Source organism: Taurulus bubalis, assembly GCF_910589615.1.
Source record: "Taurulus bubalis genome assembly, chromosome: 1".
NCBI lineage: Eukaryota > Metazoa > Chordata > Actinopteri > Perciformes > Cottidae > Taurulus > Taurulus bubalis.
In genome coordinates this window covers 48,631,088-48,656,366 of record NC_136589.1, presented here as the reverse complement: position 1 = coordinate 48,656,366, position 25,279 = coordinate 48,631,088, and the positions used below count along the sequence as shown (strand labels likewise).

The 25,279-nt window shown below is 43.1% G+C and overlaps 1 protein-coding gene across 1 annotated transcript; it reads left to right on the top strand.

Moving 5' to 3' along the window:
* Positions 1-23,949, top strand: gabrg1 (gamma-aminobutyric acid type A receptor subunit gamma1; the record flags this gene model as incomplete). Its single annotated transcript, XM_079231779.1, has 9 exons — positions 1-38; positions 1,303-1,463; positions 5,485-5,552; positions 14,066-14,286; positions 14,574-14,656; positions 16,710-16,847; positions 21,009-21,161; positions 23,380-23,573; positions 23,668-23,949. The coding sequence occupies 9 exons, from the start codon at positions 1-3 to the stop codon at positions 23,947-23,949; spliced, it is 1,338 nt and encodes a 445-aa protein (XP_079087905.1).
* Between the last annotated feature and the right edge of the window lie 1,330 nt (positions 23,950-25,279).

The window sequence follows — 25,279 nt, the reverse complement described above, 5'->3', positions numbered from 1 at the left end:
ATGAACCCCTGGATGCTTCTGGCGCTCCTCGGACTCTGGTAAGTGTGGAATTCTGTGAAGGAGCAGGGCTGCCTCATCATGATGAGAGGAGGAAGGTTTGTCGGGGGAACTGGTTGCAGATGTTACCGTCTCCTCCAGGCTGTCATGTCTTTGCCCTCGACTGGAACCGCTGCATTATGCGTCTTTTATTCTACCTGTGATCACAGTGGAGCAAAGATGGGTCATTGTGTGAGCCGGGGCTAGAGGAACAGATTCGCCTCGTCAGGAAATATTCTATAAATGAACCATTTGTGTATCTTGGGGGAAAATAACAGGGTGTTGTTTTTTGCATCCGAGTTTTGTAATTATAGAGAGTTTGTAATACAGCAGTAGAAGGAAATGTGGGCTCTTGATGGGCGAATGATCGATGATTCTGTTCCTTGGAAGACATCAGCTAGCCAGAGGAAACTCCTGTCAGTTGCTCACAGAGGGGAACATTGTGTTCTGGTAAGCAGTGATGGCTCGAAGAATATTAAACTAGGGTGGCCCAGGGGTGTCAAGAGGTGACCACTAGGCATTCTAATGTTTTAGTTTTGAATGTATTTATATTCTACTATAATAGGCCAAAACATAAATGAATTGGCTGGATCCATACTTAACTGTTGATTGACAGTCTCCTGTTCTGTGGAACTTTATTTGTCAAGAAGGCTAAAATGAATAGTGCCAAATACATAGGAACCTATTCAAGCTCATTTAATTAAACTTTTTTGTAAAGCCCAAAATCAAACTGGTAGAATAGATATCCACATACTTCAATCCATACAGAGAACACTTTATTTGTTTTGCTTTTGGACCTTCATCAGAGCATACAGCCCAAAATCACTAGTTACAATTGTGCCTTTATAATCTGTACAACATACTAAAAATAATAATAATAATAATAATAATAACAGGATATAGTAGAATAGTAGATTACACTCTGCCTGATGGTGACAATAGCATTTCATCTTATTAGAATGCCTTTCCAGAATGTAACTTTGCTAGCAATTAGATATTGGTACACCTGAGCTACAACTATATTTGTGTGTTGTTTCTGTGATAAGCATGATGTGGGACAGATATCCAAGTTTGTGCTGTGTTCAGCAGACTTCCCATGCTGTCTCCTGTGGATTTGTGACACTCAAATGAATAACTATGTAACCATTTTAGATTTTAGACTAATGGTAAAATGGTAAAATCCGCCTCTGACTGAGTTTACCTTAAAAGATTATTTGCTCATACAAATGTCTGTTTCTTACAATGTTCCTTGTTTCTACTCCACAGCGCAGCCTCTGGGCCCAGTAAACAGGAAGAAGACGACTATGACGATGTTCCCATAAATAAGACCTGGGTCTTATCACCGAAGGTCTACGAGAGCGATGTGACTTTGATCCTAAATAAATTGCTACAAGGCTATGACAACAAACTAAGGCCTGATATCGGAGGCAAGTCAAGTTTATCCTCTGCAAATAGTCTTTGTTTGAACTATGTCTCGACAGTATGGGTTACTGCTGAAGGGACTTGCATTCTTTATACTGGCCAGACTCCTCTGGCTGCAAAAGTGTAAAAAATGCAAAGTCTGATAATATGAAAGTCTAAGAGAAAATTACCCTACCTCTCTTCCGTGAACTTTGTCAACATGAGTTCAAGGTCTCAATCACTAGTTTCAAATATTCTTCAATACAGTGTCATGTACGTTGTGTAAATTACTGTCCCATTTAGAGTGGAATAGACAAAAAAAGCAGGGTATGCTTTCAGGTGAGGCTACCCTGTGATTGACAGGTTGCTACCATGGCGTAGCCACCACGGGGCCACCTGTCAATCAAGAACATGATCCAGCATTCGCTTGTACAAAAAAACACTCTAAGGGGCCGTTCACACCAGAAGCGACTCTCAAAAACGCGTCGCTAGCAAAACCATTGTTTCCCTATGGTACAGACCGGCTCCACAGGCGCACCGGGCTGTTTTTTGGCCGGCGCGTTTTTGCCAAGGCGTTTTTTTAAGCGGCTGCGCTTTTAAAAGTTGCGTCTGGTAAGGCAGTAGTTCCCAAACTGGGGGGCACAGTGGAACTACAGGATTATAGGCACAGGCAAACACACGCATCAGAAACACAACATCAAATTTAATTATAACAAATACACTTGCAGAAAAGTTAAAAATTAAAGAAATCAAGTGAAACGGACAGCTCTCCAGAGCGGCTCATGTTACAGAACGACTAGCGGCAAAACCAGATAGATATATATATAGAGAGAGAGAGAGAGAGACACACAGCGACACAAAGACAGAGAGAAAGAGAAAGAGATAAGAGCTAGGAAGAAAATAATGTACCAAGAGGGACAGATTTGTGACTGGGATTAAGTGCAAATCAGATGGCAAGTCTGTTACAGCTGTAACAGGTGACCACCACAAGAACGGTACAAAGAAAGGTAAAAGCAGGAAAAATATAACGAGGCATATCTGTCCCTGGGCTTTACAAGCACTATGGTCGGCCAATGAGAGTGTTGTGTGTCTTAAAATACTGTCTGCAGACAGTATGTAGTCCACTAAATTTAAAAGACTCTTGGAAACCCACCAAGTACCTTGAGTTTTTCAAAAATAAATTGGAAACGCGTCATGCCCAGCAGAGTCAATTTGTAAAACTGCATCTGTCCCTGAGAAAGTACAACTCACTTCCTACAAAGTAGCCTACAGAGTCGCCCAATGCACAAAGGCTCACACGATAGCGGAAGAGTTAATACTGCCTACGGGCATTGACATGGTTTCAACAGTTATTGATGAAGCAACTGCCATTAAACTTAACTTTTCCGTTGTCAACCAACACTATATTTCAAGGCGTATCTGTGACCTCTTTGCAGACATGGAAGAGCAGCTTATTGAAAAAATAAAGACAGCTGTTTTGCTCTGCAAATGTATGAGGCAGCGGACAGCAATAAAGACAATTTGTTAATAACATATGTCAGGTATATTGAAGCAGAACATATAATGGAGGATTTGCTTTTTCCAAATATACAAACGCAGAGCCACTGCAGAAGAACCTTTCAAAATAATTGACACCTATTTTAAAGAGGCAGATCTAAAGAGGGAGAACTGCGTGAGAGTCCGCTCAGACGGTGCTCAGGCGATGGCTGGGAAAGGCAGCGAACTGCAAGCTCTTATCAGGTGCGTCTCTCCTAAAGCACAGAAAGGCACTTGCCTCCAAAGAGCTAAGTCCCGAACTTAACTCAACTGTCAACTGTGTTGACAGATGCCATCTCAACAGTCTACATAAAAACCAGACCTCTGAAATCCAGGATTTTATCATCAATATGTGAAGAAATTGGACTGCACCTGCAGACCTCAGTACCACAGAGGAAGCGCGGTACATTGGCATGACATCTGACTCAACAAGGGGACGAGAGTTCATATCCAATTCACTGGCTGTGTTTTGGAGTGGGGAAAGACTACCCACTACGAGGCCAAAGAGCTATGGGCATACTGTTCCCTGTTGCTACATCCATCACTTACTCCGGCCCACTCCGAACTCGAACCAGCACGTTCAATGCCAGTCTTGGAGCCCAGGGTAACCACAGGTTCCGCCTGTGCTTCCTTCCGGTCCTCTGACGAGCTGCACAAGGTCTTTAGGGTGGTGTTCATGGGACCGGATGCCACCGGCGGGCTACTGGGGCTTCAGCAGGACCACCAACTGGTTACTGACTAAGCCATTGCTATTCAGACCAAGGCATGATTAAGTTCATGTAACATGGCCGCCGAGTGTGACCCATATTTGCTCGGCCTAGCAGATTATGTCAAAGACGAACTGGTTTTGTTTGAGTTAACCACATCCCTGGATGGGTTTATCGAGGTAACCACCAGATTGGATAGTCACATCCAGGCCAGGCAGCTGGGAAAGAGCTGGGAAAGATCCAGCCAAAGCCGATCAGCTGATCGGCTTCCCAACCCTCCTTCTGCCAAAGCCCACTCTTCCACGCCAAGCTACTTCTACTTGGGGGCCCCAAGACTATTTCCACCTTGCTGGATTCAGGAGCAGACATGTCCATCATGGACAAAGGACTTCCTATTCAGTTGGGGATAAACCGGAGTATGTTCAAGCCAGCGCCCTTGGCCGTCATCTTCTGGGGACGGTGACACATCAAACTCCCTGTCTGCCGGTCTCATAAACCCTTCGTCGTCTCCTGCAGGCACTAGATTCTTCTTTGCGGAGATGCACATTACTAACTCTACTTCTTTCCGAGAGCCTCTGTGCTTCCTCGCCTCAACTTTCCATGGATCGTGGCTGTCTGGAGCCGGTCCTGCCTGCTGCGATGGACTGTGGCTGTGTCTGGAGCCGGTCCTGCCTCCTGCCATGGCCCTGCTGATGCCCCTCTTCTCTACCTCCTTCTGCTGACATGGATCGTGGCTATCTGGATCGTGGTCCATGCCTACTACTCATTATATGAATCATTTCATAGAATGTGCTGTAACTCCGTTACGTTATTGGTCACATGACGTATATTGCTTCTGTCCATCCGGGGAGAGGGATCCTCCTCTGTTACTCTCTCTCAGGTTTTTCCCTGTAAAAGGGTTTTTACTATCTTTATTTATTTTTTGATAGTTCTTCCTGATTCGATGTGAGGTCCCGGGATAGGGATGTTATGTGTACAGATTGTAAAGTCCACCGAGGCAAATTTGTATTCGTGATTTTAGGCTATACAAAATAAACTGAATTGAAGGACAAGAACCTCAGATCCTGCATCGACTACCGGGGCTTGAATGAGATCACGGTGAAGAACCGGTATCCCTTGCCACTTACGATAGCCTTTGAGCTACTTCAAGAAGCCACCATCTTCTCCAAGCTCGACCCCCGCAACGCCTATCACCTGGTCCGGATCAGAGAGGGGGGTGAGTGGAGCAGCATTCAGCCTAACCAGGAATTACAGCTCGGTCGCTTCCCCACTCACTGCCCACACGTCCTCCAAGATTCCTTTCCTTTGGACTTCTGCAGCCTAGGGAGCCTTTCAGAAACTTAGGTCCATGTTCACCTCAACTCCCATCCTTCAAGTCCCAGATACACAATTTGTTTTGGTTGGGTGCGTCCTGTCAAACTCTCTGCCGCTGACCAGAAGCTCCATCTCTGCGCTTTATTTAAAACGTACATTGGCAACCAGAACTACTGGTTGCCAGGAGCAGAGACAGGCGGAAGCTGGTGCGCTCTGGGGCGAGGCCGAGAGCGCACACCAGACAGATCAATAAAGTACATTAACAACCCGCAAATCCAAAGCTTGTTGCCCTTTTGTGCTGCCCGAGACTCACGGGAGTGACGAAGTACGTTACATTAAGTAAGTTTAAAAAGTAGGCTCTAAAGTAATACAATTGCGATACAATGCTGTTTCATGTCTCTCTTTAAGTTAATCAGACAGACAGCATCTTTTTGGACATCAGCTAAAAAACATTCCTGTCTATGTCAATGCAGTGTCTTCTATGTTTCAGTGAGGCCAACAGTGATTGAAACAGCCGTGTATGTCAACAGCATTGGTCCAGTGGACCCCATCAACATGGTGAGACTACAGATGTCCCCTTGCTTTTTCTTTGCTGATATAATGGATGTATAATTCCCCTTCATTAATGTAAGACAACCAGAACGCACAAGCTACAATAATATTGTGTTTTTACAGTATTATGAAGATTCATCCTCTTTGTACCATGAATATCTGTACAACAAGCAATCCATCCAATAATTGGGTGCAAAAGTATAACCTCTTGGATGTTGTCCAAAAATCCCCACCATCGAAAGCATTCCTTTTTTTGCAAACAATGAGCAGAGAACATTATTAGTACATTGTTTACATCTTGCAGTACTTAACGACTAGAAACTACCTGAATTAATCATGAATTGCAGTATTAAAACACGTTTATAAAGCACATGTTATAATAGTCCCTAACCATTAGTGCATATCTAAATCATATGTATAAATAAATGCATGAATAATTGACATTTGGATATTTTACAAAGACTTCATAAATTATCTTAATACTCATCTATAAGTCCTTAATAACTGGTTTGTAATATATATTACTTAATTTACAAATGGGGAATCCATCATTTATAAAGTATAAACCCAATCATGAAACGCATAACAGTCAAGCTTATTAATCAAAATAAAAGATTTATAACTGTGTTTGTGAATTGCATACTAATGAATGTTCATGTTGGAACAATGCTTTATAAATGATGAAATAAGTGTTTACTCATACTTAACTAATGCTAAATAGCGTGTACACTGTAAAAAAAAAGTACGTAGATTTTACAGTGAAAAACTGTTAAATCACGACAGTAAGAGACCGTTAATTCAAAATTGGTTATATTCTGTTTCTATCACATGGAAACACTGTAAATATATATATCAGCCCAAACAGTAATTTATGCATGTATTTCTTGTAAAAAAATAAATTTTGCCACTGTTAATTGTACTGAACATTGTACTGATAACGGAAATACACCGTAATATGAACAACAATCAATACCGTAATATTTACATTCATAACTTTAAAAAAATACATTCTGTTACTGTTAAATGTACGGACTGTTGTGCTGACAACCGAAATACACCGCAATATATATAACAGCCAACACTGTAATTTTTACAAATAATATTTGTAAAACATACATTTTGTCGTTGTTAAATGTACGAACCACTGGGTTCATAACGGAAATATACTGGAAGATAAATGTAAAAGCCAACACTGTAATTTTCACATTTATTATTTGTAAAAGATAGTTTGTCACTGTTACATGTACTAACTATTGGACTGATTACAGAAATACACCATTATATATATATAACAGCCAACACAGCCAAATTTTTACAAATAATATTTGTAAAACATATATTTTGTCGCTGTTTCACCGTTTAAGATTCCTCCAAACCACATTTTCTCTTGATTTGACTAACTAACATACAGAGAGAGACCAAGACCAAGAGAGAGACCAAGAGACCAAGACCAAGAGAGAGACCAAGACCAAGAGAGACCATGACCATGACCAAGAGAGAGACCAAGACCAATACCAAGAAAGAGACCGAGACCAAGAGAGAGACCAAGACCAAGAGAGAGACCATGACCAAGAGAGACCATGACCATGACCAAGAGAGAGACCAAGACCAATACCAAGAGAGAGACCGAGACCAAGAGAGAGACCAAGACCAATACCAAGAGAGACAGAGACCAAGAGAGAGACCAAGGCCAATACCAAGAGAGAGACCAAGACCAAGAGAGAGACCAAGGCCAATACCAAGAGAGAGACCAAGACCAAGAGAGAGACCAAGGCCAATACCAAGAGAGAGACCAAGACCAAGAGAGAGACCAAGGCCACGAGAGACCAAGAGAGAGACCAAGACCAAGAGAGAGACCAAGACCAAGAGAGAGACCAAGACCAAGAGAGAGACCATGACCATGACCAAGAGAGAGACCGAGACCAAGAGAGAGACCAAGACCAAGAGAGAGACCAAGGCCACGAGAGACCAAGAGAGAGACCAAGACCAAGAGAGAGACCAAGACCAAGAGAGAGACCATGACCATGACCAAGAGAGAGACCGAGACCAAGAGAGAGACCAAGGCCACGAGAGACCAAGAGAGAGACCAAGACCAAGAGAGAGACCAAGACCAATACCAAGAGAGAGACCGAGACCAAGAGAGAGACCAAGACCAATACCAAGAGAGACAGAGACCAAGAGAGAGACCAAGGCCAATACCAAGAGAGAGACCGAGACCAAGAGAGAGACCAAGGCCACGAGAGACCAAGAGAGAGACCAAGACCAAGAGAGAGACCAAGACCAAGAGAGAGACCAAGACCAAGAGAGAGACCATGACCATGACCAAGAGAGAGACCGAGACCAAGAGAGAGACCAAGACCAAGAGAGAGACCAAGGCCACGAGAGACCAAGAGAGAGACCAAGACCAAGAGAGAGACCAAGACCAAGAGAGAGACCAAGACCAAGAGAGAGACCATGACCATGACCAAGAGAGAGACCGAGACCAAGAGAGAGACCAAGGCCACGAGAGACCAAGAGAGAGACCAAGACCAAGAGAGAGACCAAGACCAAGAGAGAGACCATGACCAAGAGAGAGACCATGACCAAGAGAGACCATGACCATGAACAAGAGAGAGACCGAGACCAAGAGAGAGACCAAGACCACGAGAGACCAAGAGAGAGACCAAGACCAAGAGAGAGAGAGACCAAGAGAGCAGTGTTGCCAACTTGGAGACTTTCTCGCTATATCTGGCGACTTTCCAAACCCTCTTGGAGACTTTTTTTGTGAAAAGCGACTAGCGACAAATCTAGAGACTTTATTGTGTGTTATTGGAGACTTCCTGGTGTCTTGGAGACTGACGAGAAAGCGCTACACGTATCGTTCTGCAGTTACTGTCCTCAGCGAGCAGCGGGTGCTGCCGTGAGCCCCGCCCCCTCCGCCGTGAGCCCCGCCCCCTCCGCTGTGAGCCCCGCCCTCTCCGCCGTCCCAAAGCACTCACAGGCGGCCTCACAGGAGCCGAGCGAGTCGCGCAGCAGTAGCAGCAGTGAGGAAAAAGACCCACACGTCTCTGCGTCCAGACTCAAAATTAATCGCGCATGCTCAAAGCCACCGCTGGTCCCGCCCCGGCTTATGCCGTGTTCACACCGGACGCGGCGCAAATTTGCGGCGCGACCAGATTACATGTAAAGTCAATCCACAGACGTGCTGCGACGCGAATTGGCGATTTATTCGCGCCGCGGCGAGATAGAGGCGTTTGAGGCGGTGCGAACAGATCGTTTGACCTGGGGCGAACAAAGCGAAGGACGCGGCACGAATTCGCGTGAGTTGAATTCTCCCAACTCTGGCGGAGAAATCGCTTCACGCAAAGTTGCGGCAGCCAATCAGCGTTGAGAAGCTCCGCCCGTCACCACCGCCGTCTCCCCGTTTCTGAATGAAACTGCTGCTGCTCCGCCTGAACCAGCGCTGACAGCGGCTTCATTGAGACGCTGTTGTGGGACTACGGATAATATTATGAACCCAGACACCATGGAGTTTGATGTTCCGACATATGTGGAGTTTACACAAAAAGTATTAAGCAGAACTGGTGGTTATTTCCATGGTGGAAGGCATTTTTCGCGTCCGGTGTGAACACCCTCGTGTTTCACTCACGCGAGTAAACTTCTGCGGTGGACGCGGCGCGAATTTTCGTTCGGTGTGAACACGGCATTACAAAGCGGGATCTAAATGTTTCTTCACCATTACACTAAAATAAATGACCTCAGTCACCTTGTCCACTTTGTGTGCCTCTCTTTGACATCAGCTAAACATATAGTCATCATGTCTCAGTCTAACTGTACGCTCAAAAATACAGAAGGAGTGGGAATCAAACCCTGAATTCAAAGGCTGGCTGTAGCCGTTTATTGGAGATGCTACATGGCCATACTGCCTGTACTGTGAAGCAGATTTATGTCAAACTCTGTGTTATAAATAAACACATGACAACTAAAAAACATACTCAAAGACAAAGCAACCTTATGACAGTTCCACCCAAAGCAAGCTGCCATTAATGAGTACAACAATCGCTATATCACTATATTCCTGTCTCCTACAGCTTCCAATACAATTATGCAAAATGCAAGCTTTTCTTAGTTACACTGACATTCTGTGACTTGCAACCATTCTGAATCAGGATCTGGAGTGAGTGTCTGATTGGGTGAAAGTGAACAAACTAGCCCTGAAGATTTCGAGCCATTGTGTTTGGCTCAAGGAATACACTTAATGGTGACACACAGCTTCACCTGTCAGGTTCAGCAATAGAACAGGTGAAGAAGGCCAAACTACTGGGTGTAGTGTTGGACCAACAGTTGTCGTGGTCTGAGCACATTGATGGCATTGTCACTAGAATGGGAAGGAGCATAGCTATGACCAGAAAGTGCCTTACTTATTTAACACTCTCTATTGTTTGTCAGGTGTTACACTCCCTGGTCTTTTGTCACCTGCTATACTGTCCATCCATATGGTCAGTAGCTGCTAAGAAGGACATAAATAAACTACAACTGGTTCAAAACCGAGCTGCCAGATTAGCACTTCAGTGTTGAATAAGAACTAATACAGCATATATGCATCTCGCCTGTCATGATTCTCAGTGGAAACTCAACTTCACTATAGCCTCCTCACGTTTTTCAGAAAGGTAGTATTTAATCAGAAACCTGAATATTTCTTCAATCAGTTACAATATACATTTAATAGACATAACCATCTCACAAGGAACGCTAGCTCAGGTCACTCAATACCTCCAACCCCAAGAACAAACCTCCTCAAACGTAGTTATTTTTCGTGCAATTACTGCTTGGTATTTACTACCTCCTCATCTGTCATTTAAAAAACTATTAAAGGCGCACCTCAGGACATTAACCACTTGACGTTTTCCTTTGTTTTTTTAGTCATCTGATTTTTCTTGGTATAAATTATGGATGGCCTTCATAATATACATCCTAGTCCTCGACTGCACTAGGTATCTGACTGTACTATTTTAATTTTTATTCTGTAAATAACTGTTTGTTTCACGTTATGTTTTGCACGTTTTTGTATGCATTCTTAGTGGCCCCATTAGCGACCGCTAAGGCATCAGCTAATGGGGATCCAGTAAATAAACTAAACAGACAGAACGATTTTTAATTTATTTTTATTAAAAAAAAACTGTATTTAACAATCAGCATATCAGGACAAAGCACATTTACTTCATACCTTGCTAAAAAGGAACATTCAATATTAGATTGTCCCCAGACACACAATATATTGCATACTTATAGCACCATTTCTGAATAAAGTCCTGCATGCTGTTCATACTCCACTGTGTGGGAGTGAACTTTGAGCGCCAGCTCTACGCTCTGCGCGGCTCTTCCGGTGATAGATACACGACATGGCAGGACATCTCCTCTTGAGGTAAGAATACCAACATAATGTATTAATCACGGAATAAAAGCTTTCTTGAACGGTCAACGTTATTGACACCTTACGTTTTCAGGCGATAGTAGCGTTAGTTTAACCTCTCTGGTAAGGGATTGAGCTAACGTTACGTTAGCTAGTGGTTAGCTATAGGGGTGGGAATTACCAGAGGTCCCACAATTCGATTTCATCACGATACTTGGTCCCGATTCGATACTATCGCGATTCTGCGATATATTGAGTATTGCGATTTTATTCCCTTTTTTTCACCGCAAATTTTCCCCAAAGGAAAACTTTGTCAACATATTGTATCTAAGAAGATAACGTTTTCAGTCTGTTCATCTCACTTTAATCATTTTTATTGCAGCAAAATGTGATTGTCAAGCAGACAAACTGACCAACACTTTTCATAAATGTTGCACCTGACAAACTAGCGTTTGTTGATGGAAAGATATTTTAAAATGTAAATGTTTTTAAACCATAACACTGAGTTGTTAGCAACAACTACAAAATATATTAAGGAGGATGGATATGTCACTCTTACCTGTCTTAAAAACTTGAGAGCCCTGGTGTTACAGATTAACAGGCGGCCGTGTTAACTGGCGACTTTCGGCCGGAAGTCACCAGTTAACACGGCCGCCTGTTGATCCATAACACCGGCCGCCTCCAGCGCTACGAGAGTACCAGAGTACCAGCAGCCGGTTTGATTCATGCTTGAGTTAACGTCTTTGACCAGCGCCGTGTCGCGGACTTTGTCCTGTGCGCCGTGCAACAGCTGTGCAGCAGCGCCGCTACGAGTGACAGGAAGTCCAGACCTTTGATTTACACACGGACGGCACATTTCTCATTTCTTTCTCCGATGCCTCCCATAATTGATTACATAAAAAAAAGATCGATATTTGGCTTCCGTTTATCGATACAATATCGCCACACAAACTATCGCGATACTATGCTGAATCGATTCCCCCCCCACCCCTATTTAGCTACATTTTAATTTGAGGCTTTCTGTGTCGCCTTGGACATCAATATTGAGTTAACTTAGCCATCTAATAGTTGAGTGTTTACTTTTCTTTAACACCATCGATGCAACGTATGTTATAGGTTTCTGTGTTGAACGTTAGCTTACTTTATCAAAGGTTAGCTAAGGTCATGTTTAGCTCGCTATAGGCTAGGTGTATTACTTTGGCAGGACAGTTAAGACAGCGAGGGGTTGCGTGCTACAAACTTCATCTAATAAACACGTTTTTATTGAAGTGCGTTAGACATGCGTTAGATATTGAGGTTTGAGGCTCATTTATACCGTAGGTATGACATTAACATCTCCGCCGTCTGTTAACGTGCCTGTAGGGACGGCTGTCCACGTGACCGCACGTGAACGCACTGTGGCGTTGTGTGCACGTGGTGTTAAGACTCAACACCGCTCCTGAGAATCTCCATGTGGAAGGACGGTGAGCTGTCCAGTGAGTGGATGCAAACACGTGTGCATGTTCGAATCTTCATTTAATGCCCACATTGTCAGATGAGGACATCACAAACGGGAGTCTCCCTCAGAGTCAATATGTAAATGTATGCAATACCAGTTTGTACAGATAATAAGACTATTTACTTGTATTTCTTGTAAAAGGTAATTGCAGACATTGCAATCCAACTTGGTTTTGGACTTGGATGAGAACAACTTGCTGGCCTTCATGACACCCAGGAAAACGAGATTATAATCCATTTAAATGCCAAAAGCAAGCATTTTTTGTTTTTAAAGATGAGATTTTTTGTTCTTCCTCATTTGTGTTTTATTGGACAGCAGAAGTAGAGAGAGAGAGAGAGAGAGAGAGAGAGAGAGACAGGAAAGCCAGTGGAGTGAGAGGGGATGATCTCCGGCAAAGGGCCCACCTGGAATCAAACCTTGGCCGCTATGATAACAACATGTGACACGTGAGTGTGAATTTAGCCATTTCATTTTAATTTACAACCTTTGCATTGAAAAGAGTAAAATGTGATGCTTGAGATGATTTCATTTTTTTACCCAAGAGGATGTATGTCCTCCCCCTCATCCTTTACTCTTTCTTTCAGGTGTGATTACGACTACCAGCATGGACCTTCACATGAACCTCATCACCTTCTTTGCTGTTCTACTAGTCTATGATCGGAGCTTGTTCTACAATAGGCTTTATTTAATAATTCCTGATGTTGACTATAAAATCTATGCCAACCAATTGTAATACGTTATACCATATTTTTTTGCAATAGAATTCTGGCAACCATAGTTGCGTCAATTTGCGTCGAACTTTGTAATAAAATATCGTAACTCATACAGTTGTACTGTGTTTATCTCTGAGACTGTAATTAGGTTCACGGTATAACTGCTGTTTTTAAAAAACATGCCGTATTGTCTTATACGTTGTCACTTTATTTTTTACGGTAAAGCTCTGGCAACCACAGCTGCCTGTAATTTACCGTAATGTCTTATACGTTAAAGTGTTACCCATTTACCATCTCTTGATTTTAGACTTTGACAGTGACACGCCTCCTTCCTCCAGAGTATTCTTGACCTCAGTATTCATGTTAAGAAGGTTTTTCTTCACCAAGGAAAGAATTCTGCTCCATCTACTTTACATGTCTTCCGGGCCTTTTGGTGTTGGTGAGCTTGCCAGGACATTCCTCCTTTTTCGGAATGTACCAAACTGTATATTTAGTAAATCCTAATGTGGGCTCATTCACTTGCATTGATAGGGTTTCATTGACCGTGTAATTCCTAAATGGTTAATGCATAGTTTTGTTATATCCATTGAATTAAAGCTGAAAGTCTACACTTCAACCTCATTTTGACTGTCTATTCAAATCCGTGTAAAGTTGTGTAAAGAGGAAAATAAGAAATATTGTGTCACAGTCCAAATACTTATTGCCCTGACTGTACATATAAAATATCATACCGACCACTTATAATGTTTACCTGATGATGGCGCTATATGAAAAGTCAGGGAATTAATTCTGAGGGAAAAATAGTTTGAACCAAATTCCAAAGCAATCTCTCCGTTCCAAGAATCAATTCCGTTTGCTCGAAAAATCCCCAAAGATATTTTCTTATATAAAGTATTTTTTCCTAAATCTGTTTCAGGAATATACCATTGACATCTTCTTTGCCCAGTCATGGTATGACAGCCGATTGAAGTTCAACAGCTCGATGAAGCTGCTCATGCTCAACAGTAATATGGTAGGCAAAGTCTGGATTCCCGACACATTCTTCAGGAATTCTCGCAAATCAGATGCCCACTGGATCACCACTCCCAACCGCCTCCTGAGGCTGTGGAGCAATGGGAGAGTCATGTACACATTGAGGTAATGGAACCAGTTTGCTTACCTTTTTGGTAGTCATTTTTAATGTTGAACTATCACCTCTTCAAACGTCTTTGTTGTTTGTGCAGCTTAGTGTGTGCATCTTTATTTTGTAGTTCTCTTTTCGGTTTTGATCACTTAAGGTTCGATTACATTTTTTCTTTCTTTTTGCATCTGTTAGTGTAATTACAGAGAAAACATTAAGTACCTTTACTATGTTTGGTCACACTTGGGAGGGGAAAAACAATGCTGAGACATGCTTTTCTCTGTCACAATTCTGTTTTTGTCAGGTTGACTATTAATGCGGAGTGTTACCTAAAGCTGCATAACTTTCCAATGGATGAGCACTCGTGTCCACTGGAGTTTTCAAGCTGTAGGTGGTCAAACATTTTCCCCTCACATCTTTTATCTCGACTACAACTTTCGTAACTTGCAGAGGAGCTTCTGTGTGGGCTAGCATTGTGGATAAGCCTTTCCCCTCTCCTTGCTAAAAGGCCCATCTGCTTGATTGGTACAGGCTTACAGGGCAGCCTCAATCTATCATCTGCTCCACCAGCAGAGAGAGGTCACCCAGTCCCAGACAGACTTCATGAATTATGCACCTTTCCCCAGTCGGATTCATGCTCTCTGTGTCATCCTTCATTTGTCTCTTGAATTGTGCTTTAGCCTCTCATGTCTTATCATGATCTTTCACACAGTAGTGAAAAAGGCAAAGAGCATTTCATGGACTTGAGTATGAATGGCAGGATCAGTCCAGTCACACTAAAGCCTAATTTATGGTTCTCCGTCAGGTTGACGCCGTAGCTACGTCGACGCAGACCCCTACGCCGTAGCCTGACGTGCACCTCCAAAAAATCCTAACTACGCGTCGCGTTGACGCGGACCGTAAGCGCTGTGATTGGTCCGCTCAGAACGTAATTTCCGGCAGTTTCTTTTTCCCAGCCTCGACCGGTTTCGTGGTCGTACAGACCACCTCCGCAAACGTCTTCTCTGTCGCCTGCGCTTCAATATTTGCAATATAAGCATTTGCTCTTCAATATTGATGAGCTCCAACTTTAATGCAGCCGCTCCAACTTGGTCGCCATTGTTTACTGTGACCGGAAGAAAAAGCAAGGATTCGGCTATAATCCCTGAAGCCACACAGACACACAGGCACACCCCCTGGCGGCATGGCGGTTAATTGCAGAGCAACGCGGTCCCTCGACGCAGAACTTCGAATGCTCAACGACGGCGTCACGTCGACGGCGTACCTTCGCCGACGGCGTCACGGAGAACCATAAACTAGGCTTAAATGTCATAAAATGAGCAAAGTCTTAATTTAGTCAACAAATTAATAAATAGTCACCTGAAATACAGCAGTATTTATTAGAAAGCCAGGAAAAAAACACATTTTGCTCATAAGCAATTATCCTCTTGCAGTTTTGCAAATTATATTCTTGCAGTAGCAGTGAAAAAAGTGACATTGTTATACCAACACAAAATCTTTTAAAAAAAGGAAGGTTTTATTAAAAGTAAAAACATATGACTTTAACACCAGACACCTTGGACTATGTCCTTTCTTCTACTAACTAATGAAGGCTTTACTTCCCTTAACCATGACCATAATATTTCCCTGATTGTATCGATTTGCTGTGGTGACCTCAAGTATAAAGTTGGGATATCAGAAAACCTTCATGAAAAGTAATCAAACAGTTGCAGAATCTACTGTAGAAGCACCGCAAGCTTAACCTTCCTCTTGTGTTAGCTTTCTGTTAGCATCTCTTGTGTTAACGGGTCAGTTTTGACCCATGTCTTAAATCAGCTGTAAAATACAATAAAATAATTATCTATCATCCAATTTGTTTCTCATCGCTTGGTTGCCTTGTTAGGCTTCCTTATCCATGAAAATAGTGTTGTATATTTTAATATTTTTTATAATTTAGTGAAACATTTGTTTTGTTTTATTCCTGAGGTTCCTGATAAACACATTTTATGTGGTTCTTTTATGCATTTAAAACCTAAAATGGGTCGGTGCCGACCCTAACACAAGAGGAAGGTTAAGCCAAATAGACTGAAACATGACCAATGAATAAGGGAATGTATTTCCTCCAATATCCATGTCAGAGAGAGAGCAAGAGTAATTACCTTCACACTGTGTATGCAACTGTCTAAGTACAAGCTCAAATCTACACAAACGACCTACTACTGACCATTACAGGCATGCCAATCACCGCTCATATGTATCTGTCATACCGGTGCACAGACTGTTGGATGCATTTGAAGACATCTTGCTCATTTGAATACATTTCATGAGACTGGGCAGGTCAGTTCCACCTTGAATGCTTCCCTTTACTTGTGATACACAGTAAACTAAATGATAAAACGTATATAGGCATCAGTAAGGCTTTTACTTAATGTATGTGTCTGTTTCTGGGGGGGTTTGGCAGATGGTTATCCCAAAAACGAGATCATGTACCGGTGGCAGAGACGAGCAGTGGAGGTGGCAGACCAGCGGTACTGGAGACTCTACCAATTTGCCTTTGTAGGGTTGAGGAACACTTTTGATGTGGCACACACCCAGTCAGGTATGAAGTTATCACCAAGCTCTCTCCATGTCGTCAGTTTTGCATTGAGCCTTGGTATTACAAGAATGTAGAATTTGGATTAATTTTAGTGAAGAGTACCGTTCAACATCATCAATTACATTTATTTGACTAATATATAAGTAGACAGTCATATTAAAATAATGTGCAAATCAAAACCTGCAATGTTATAGAGCTTTTTTATTCATATTTTTATTAAAAGTGTATTCCTGCAATTTAAGAGCATGACTTATTGATTTCACTTCAAATGTTGTAATGCCCTCCCTCAAAACCCTGTTGTCACACCCAAATAGCCTCTGCTTGTGCTTGGATTTCTGCTCAAACTCTATATAGCTTATATTATTGCGCTCAGATATATTATTGCGCTCAGATATATTATTGAGCTCAGATATATTATTGCTGGTGCAGATTTCCTGTGCTCCTGCTTCAACCCTTCTCCTCACACTAGGGCGGTTTCTGTGTGCTTGTGACACGTCTGCTCAGTAGTGCCAACTCCTCAGCAAGAAAAATGGCTATTGGCTGTCCTAAAAGTCGCTAGAAGTCGCTAAATTACGACATCGCCTAATTTGCATAATTGTATTGGAAGCTGTAGGAGACAGGAATATAGTGATATAGCGATTGTTGTACTCATTAATGGCAGCTTGCTTTGGGTGGAACTGTCATAAGGTTGCTTTGCCTTTGAGTATGTTTTTTAGTTGTCATGTGTTTATTTATAACACAGAGTTTGACATAAATCTGCTTCACAGTACAGGCAGTATGGCCATGTAGCATCTCCAATAAACGGCTACAGCCAGCCTTTGAATTCAGGGTTTGATTCCCACTCCTTCTGTATTTTTGAGCGTACAGTTAGACTGAGACATGATGACTATATGTTTAGCTGATGTCAAAGAGAGGCACACAAAGTGGACAAGGTGACTGAGGTCATTTATTTTAGTGTAATGGTGAAGAAACATTTAGATCCCGCTTTGTAATGCCGTGTTCACACCGAACGAAAATTCGCGCTGCGTCCACCGCAGAAGTTTACTCGCGTGAGTGAAACACGAGGGTGTTCACACCGGACGCGAAAAATGCCTTCCACCATGGAAATAACCACCAGTTCTGCTTAATACTTTTTGTGTAAATTCCACATATGTCGGAACATCAAACTCCATGGTGTCTGGGTTCATAATATTATCCGTAGTCCCACAACAGCGTCTCAATGAAGCCGCTGTCAGCGCTGGTTCAGGCGCAGCAGCAGCAGTTTCATTCAGGAACGGGGAGACGGCGGTGGTGACGGGCGGAGCTTCTCAACGCTGATTCTCAACGCTGATTGGCTGCCGCAACTTTGCGTCACGCGATTTCTCCGCCAGAGTTGGGAGAATTCAACTCACGCGAATTCACGCCGCGTCCTTCGCTTTGTTCGCCCCAGGTCAAACGTTCTGTTCGCGCCGCCTCAAACGCGTCTATCTCGTCGCAGAGCGTCTGTGGATTGACTTTACATGTAATCTGGTCGCGCCGCAAATTCGCGCCGCGTCCGGTGTGAACACGGCATAAGCCGGGGCGGGACCAGCGGCGGCTTTGCGCGATTCATTTTGAGTCTGGACGCGGAGACGTGTGGGTCTCTCCTCCCTGCCGCTACTGCTGCGCGACTCGCTCGGCTCCTGTGAGGCTTTGGGACGGCGGAGGGGGCGGAGCTCACGGCGGAGGGGGCGGAGCTCACGGCGGAGGGGGCGGGGCTCACGGCAGCACCCGCTGCTCGCTGAGGACAGTAACTGCAGAACGATACGTGCAGCGCTTTCTCTTCAGTCTCCAAGACACCAGGAAGTCTCCAATAACACACAATAAAGTCTCTAGATTTGTCGCTAGTCGCTTTTCACAAAAAAAGTCTCCAAGAGGGTTTGGAAAGTCGCCAGATATAGCGAGAAAGTCTCCAAGTTGGCAACGCTGCGTCTGCTCTTGGATTGTTTTGTTTGACAACCAATAGAATGCCAGGAGTAGTGTTGACCAATTAAATGATTCCTGCCTTGTTGAAGGCGTGTTTTCTTTCCCAGACTGTGTGATAGGTGGCTTCTTTTACGACTTTTGGAACAAAAAGATATACCAGCGCACTGCCCTGTACGTTTTTCTTTTACTATAATAGCTACACCGGCCTCCTGTTGTGCTAGAGGGGAAAAGCAGTGTTGTTGGTCAGTGAACAAATTACAGTTTGTGGCTCTAACAGCCACCGCAAATGCTAGTGAACATCTGTCACAAACCTTGTGTCATACAGCAGGAGTTCACTGTGCACACTTAGAAGCCCCTTTTCATGCTTGACTGGTGCCTGCAACTGGTTTCTGTCTGGCCAACCACCCATGCAATATTTCATGACTGTGCTGACAGTGTTTCATGTAACAGATGTGTAACAGATGTGTTTAGGGCATGGAAGAAGTCGACTCAAATGATGATTTTCCAGCATTTATTTACTCCTGCAGAAGACAATAACACACAATTTCCTTCTGGTCTCTCTCTCTCTGCACATCCGCTTCCCTCAGCAATATAGAATACCACTGTCAAGGGCAAGCAGGACAACGTTAAATCTAAATTATACCAATTCTCACCCTAACCTGGAAAAAGTTATTCCATGGCCTCTGCAACCTCATTCACTGTGCTGGTTGACCTGCATAATTTCCCTATAATGTCCTGCTTTACCACAATTGTGACATTCTGCACTTTAAGCTGGGCATTTGGGGCATGTTGTTTGTTCCAACCCGCTCTGCACTATTTTCTTGGCCTTAGGTAGTCCCTTTGTCTATCCTTTGACGTTATAGTTATACTGCATACATCTTTGAGTTCATAACATCCATTGCTGCTTTACAAGCACCCATTTCCCCTCTCGAATTATTCTGCTGCCGCTTTGTTTCATCTGATTGTCTAGCCATTGTAATAGCTTTTGTGAGGGTGCGGTGCATATATGCCCCAACATCTGTTGAATCCTTTTTTAACTGTCTCGTACGGCTGACACTGCTCGCTCGTAATAGGTCGTCAGCCGCATGTGTAGTGTACCAGTGTGTTTACTTGGTTAGTTTAAGAGGAATTGTTCAGATTATTTGCCTAAAACCCTCAAATATCCTACTGCACTTTTCCCATTCCTGTGGCTTCAAAAAGTTGAAGGGTTCTGATGGTTTCATGGTGAAAGTCGCCGTCGGAGGAACCGCTCTTACCGGCCTGAGCCACGCCACCTGTGCTGGCTCATTCTCCATGTTTGTTCAGTTGTCTGCCAATGGAAATCTTCTACGAGTCGTGGATTGCCTTTTTGGTCTATAACATACACAGCTCCACTGATGTTGTCACGGATTCCCCGTCGTATTGAGTGTTTTCATCCTGTCTGTCAGTTCTAACCACTCTCCTGTCATTCCAGATCCTGCTACTCATGCCTGATTACCCCTCATCACCGTCACCTGGCCTCACGCCCATCTCACCTGCAGCCCGTTCCCTCATTAGCTCACTATTTAGGTCCCATCACTTGTCCTCTGTCAGATTGTATTGTCCATTGTGCCAAACTCGCCAGCATAGCTTTGTACTTTTTGCCTACCTGTTCTGACCCCGTTTATGCCTGTTTTGCCGACTTTGGATTTTGCCTGCCCCTTATCGGATTTGTTCTTCTGTTTGTTTGATCTCCTGGTTTTGACCCCTGCCTGAATACACGACTAAAGAACTTTGCCTGCCACCTGCCTCTGAGTTGTGCTTGTGAACTCTATTGTCTACGGTGCCTCACAGATGTTGTGTTGGGTTCTTTTCCAGATAGGACTGCATAAAGCAAACGTACCAGCATCGAGGCAGGGATGATTTGATAGGTCAACAATACACTGACATTCTAGTTTTGACAGGGTTGTTGCAAAAAATAATAATACATAAATAAAAATCTGACAGTTTTAGCAGAAATCCAAAGTTAAGCAGGGGCTATTTGAGTGTGATGAGGTTTTGAGGGAGAACCTTTCAGTCTAAAGTCATGCTCCTAAATTGTGAGAACAAGCTCTTGAATGAAGATAGGAAAAAAGCTCTATACAAGGGGTTACATAAAAACTAAACTTTACTTTATTTCACCCCACCATGCCTGCATAGCTCACTTCATCTTGTGCTTATTAATGATTTATCTTTATATCTACCTTATTGATATACTTTCAGGGGAATATGTAATCATGACAATCTTTTTTGACTTGAGTCGGAGAATGGGCTACTTCACCATCCAGACCTACATTCCCTGCAGTATGATTGTGGTCTTGTCCTGGGTCTCCTTCTGGATCAACAAGGATGCAGTCCCAGCCCGCACATCTCTAGGTTTGATATGTTCTTATTTAATACATCCTGAGTGAAAGTTCAAATGTGCCTCTTTCTATAAATCACTGTACAGGACATTGATCTTTAAATATTTGTAAATGTAAGTAAACTTTAATTGTACAGCACAGAGTGAAATGTAACCATGTAATCAGAACCAAACAAGGAATTTTTCTTGGCGGAAGCTGCATAACATTAGACATTAGTCAAGACAATCGACAACAACAACAGTGCGATAGATATTAAATAAAGTGCTCAGACAAACATAAGATTACAGTAATGTAAACAAGTGTTCTGTAAGTGTATGTTTAAGTCACATGTGTACTTAAATATGAAGTGTGCAGGGGCGTGACCGGTAAGAAATAGTCCTGGGGGTGACAGAGTCAGTCAGTGAAGGACCCGGGCTCTATTGATGAGCCCGACTGCCGACGGGAAGAAGCTGTTGGTGTGGCGTAAAGTCTTGGTCCTGATGGACCGCAGCCTCCTGCCAGATGGAAGGGACTCCAACAGATTGTGTCCAGGGTGAGAGGGAATCTTTCTTGCCCGCTTCAAAGCCGTTGAAGCGAACAAGTCCTGGAGGGACGGCAGATTGCAGCCAATCACCCTCTCAGCAGAGCAAATGATGCGCTGCACTTGTCCTTGGCAGTGGCTGCAGCGTGCTAGATGGAGCAGCAGAGGATGGACTCAACGATGGCAGTGTAGAAGTGCACCATCATTGTCTTTAGCAGGTTGAATTTCTTCAGCCGCCTCAGGAAGTGCATCCTCTGCTGGGCCTTCTTGGTGATGGAGCTGATGTTCAGCTCCCACTTGAGGTCCTAGATAATGATAGAGCCCAGGAAACGGAAAGACTCCACAGCGTCGACGGGGGAGTCACACCGGGTGAGAGAAGAAATTAATGAATGTTTCAGTAAGTAGAGAGTGCTGAAGGTCATGTGATTTCTCGGTATGACTAACGATATGGAGCAGATGAAGACACAGTCGAACTGAAGACAACAACACACATCATCCAATACTGATGTATTGAAAGAAGGCAGGCTGCAAAAGTGCTATTTAACTTGGGGAGTTCCAGAAAATAGCGGTTCTCTCTGACAACAACTACAATGGTGATCTGTCGGGTTCCTAAGGGATGTAGACAGCTGATTTTTGTTCAGTGTGCACTGTTCTTGATTCTAAGATGGATGGCGGATGGCCACCACCGCACCAGGTTGACCTCCATTCTCCGGGCCGGATCGTCCTTCTGGCCCATCGCCAATCTTCCCTTCCTGTCAAAAATACTGGAACGGGTTGTCGCTGCACAACTCAAAGCCCACCTCATCTCCAACGATCTGTTCGAGCCATTTCAATCCGGTTTCCGCTCCCAGCACAGCACTGAAACAGCACTTCTCAAAGTCACCAATGACCTCCTTCTCTCCTCAGACTGCGGTCACCTCAACATTCTCATACATTTTTATGCATCGCTTGGAGACAAGATATGCCGGATTTTTTAAATGTTCTGTAGGTGAAAAAAGGCAGTCCTTGAGATTTGTTTTATGTGAGATCCAAAGGACGGGTCCTGGTCAAAAATAACTCAAAGATTCCTTACGGTGGTGGTAGATGCCAGAGAGATGCCATCCATAGAAACCATATCATTTGATTTTTGAGGTGTTCTGGGCCGAGTAAAATAACTTCAGTCTTGTCCGAGTTCAGCAGCAGGAAGTTGCAGGTCATCCAGGTTTTGATGTCTTTAAGACACGCTTGCAGTTTACCGACCTGGTGGATTTCACCTGGCTTGATCGACAGATATAGTTGAGTATCATCGGCATAACAGTGAAAGTGAAATTGGTCCAAGCACAGAACCTTGTGGAACTCCATGACTAACGGTGGTGGTCATTGATGCTTCATCGTTTACATATACAAACTGAGATCGATTTGATAAATAGGACTTAAACCAGTTTAGTGCAGTACCTTTTAATACCAATCAACTGGTCTAGTCTCTGTTACAGGCTGTTATATATGTCCATGTTACAGGCTGTTATGTGTTCGGACAGGGTATGGGCTTACACAATTAGGCTAGCTGGGATCTAACACTTTGAAAATTCATAGCAGTGAGGGGTGTTTCCACACATATTTGTTCTTTGACTGTATCCTCCCAAATGTATAATGAGAGAATCATTTAAATGAATGTAGACAAAAAGTATTTGATATGCCACTGAGGAATTTGTCTCTGTAATGATCCATTTAGGTATCACCACAGTGCTCACAATGACAACTCTAAGCACCATCTCCAGAAAGTCCCTGCCTAAGGTTTCCTATGTCACTGCGATGGACCTGTTTGTCTCCGTCTGCTTCATTTTTACCTTTGCTGCCCTCATGGAGTACGGAACTCTGCACTACTTCACCAGCAACAGACAAACCAAGACGACTAAAGTCAACAATAACACACAGGTACCCAACACTCATTTTTTCTTCTTCTTTTGAACCCACTGAATGTAATAGCAACATACTTTAATGTGTGTGTTTACCTCCACAGCATAAAGCACCCAGCATGGTGAATATCCAACCTGGCAACTCCCTGCTACAGATGGACAACGTTGTGCCCTATCATGAGGAGGGTGACTCTGCTTACGAGTGTTTGGATGGAAAGAACTGCACTAGCTTTTTCTGCTGCTTTGATGACTGCCGCTCAGGTGCCTGGCGCGAAAACAAGATGCATGTGCGAGTTTCCAAGATTGATTCTTACTCACGGATATTCTTTCCCACTGCTTTTGGCCTTTTCAATCTGGTTTATTGGATAAGTTATCTGTATCTATAAAACCAGTACCGCAAAAATAAGAACGACTGGAGTTTAACATCTGCAAGCATTTCGCAGTAGCATGCAGTAGCTGCTCTTGTAGCAACAGAAAACATAGCTGCTTCGCAAACAAGAAACTGAATAAAAAAATCTAAAGCCAAATTATGACATTGGTTTGTTTGACTCCGCACTAGGTATGAAGCATTGCAACTATCCCTCAATCTGCCCAACCCCTTGTCCCAGAGCAAGGCAGGTATACCCAAACTGGCTAATATTCATTAAGGACAGTATGGATATTCATTTTCCTCAGTGGATTGACGATGATTCATTGATGTTTTCATCTAGCACCAAATGTATTAGTTTTCTTGACATGACACGGAATCTTGGATTTTCATGACCCTTAACCCTCAGATACTTGAAGTCCTTTCAGTGTGGCATTGTAACTCACTCCAAAGCCAAAATGGGCAATGCACGGTTTCCCTGCATAGTCGGCACAGCAGACTATGTAGAAAGATGCTCTGCACATGCTCTTGGACCTTATGCACTTGCCCTTTGCGCTGGTGTGAGTAATTGCACCTTTACAATAAAGGCCTACTTGTTTCAATCATTTTAAATGGGAGTCTTGCCATTGAGGCTAACAGCTGTGGGTAACTCAATATAGCTAAAATACTTCTTTCCTTTGATAGAAAAAAATATCACTCGTACTTTGCCCTTGTTGCTAAACCTTCTTTTCGTTGGCTTAACCTTCCTCTTGTTAGGGTCGGCACAGACCCATTTTAGGTTTTAAATGCATAAAAGAACCACGTAAAATGTGTTTATTGCATCAAGGCTTTTTTACTTTGTCAGGAACCTCTATCAATTTTTTTTTTTAAGTCCACTAAATTATACAATGCTCTGGTTGAAATTAGGACCTTTGTGTTGTTAGGGTTGGTTTCGACCCAGTTATAAAAAATAAGATTTGCTTGATTTTTTTTTTTTTTATTTATCTTTTGACCTTGCAAATCTATATTTTGTGTTTATGACTTGTTCTGCTTTTCATTTTGTGTTTGTATTAAAGTTATGTTGCTGAAAAAAATACTTTTTAGCCTTTTTCTTGAAGTAAATATACATGGGTCGAAATTGACCCGTAGCACCATAGATGCTACTATAGTTAATAATATTACAATTTAAAAATGAATAAAACATTTATTTAAGAGATGTGTTCTAAGAAATTGACCCGTACAGCGCTTTTCTAGTCATTTGACCACCCAAAGCACTTTAACACTACATGACATCATTCACCCATTGATGAGGAGCTACATCAGATTATCAACCATGCATACACCGTAGAACAGCTACAGGAGACATTTAG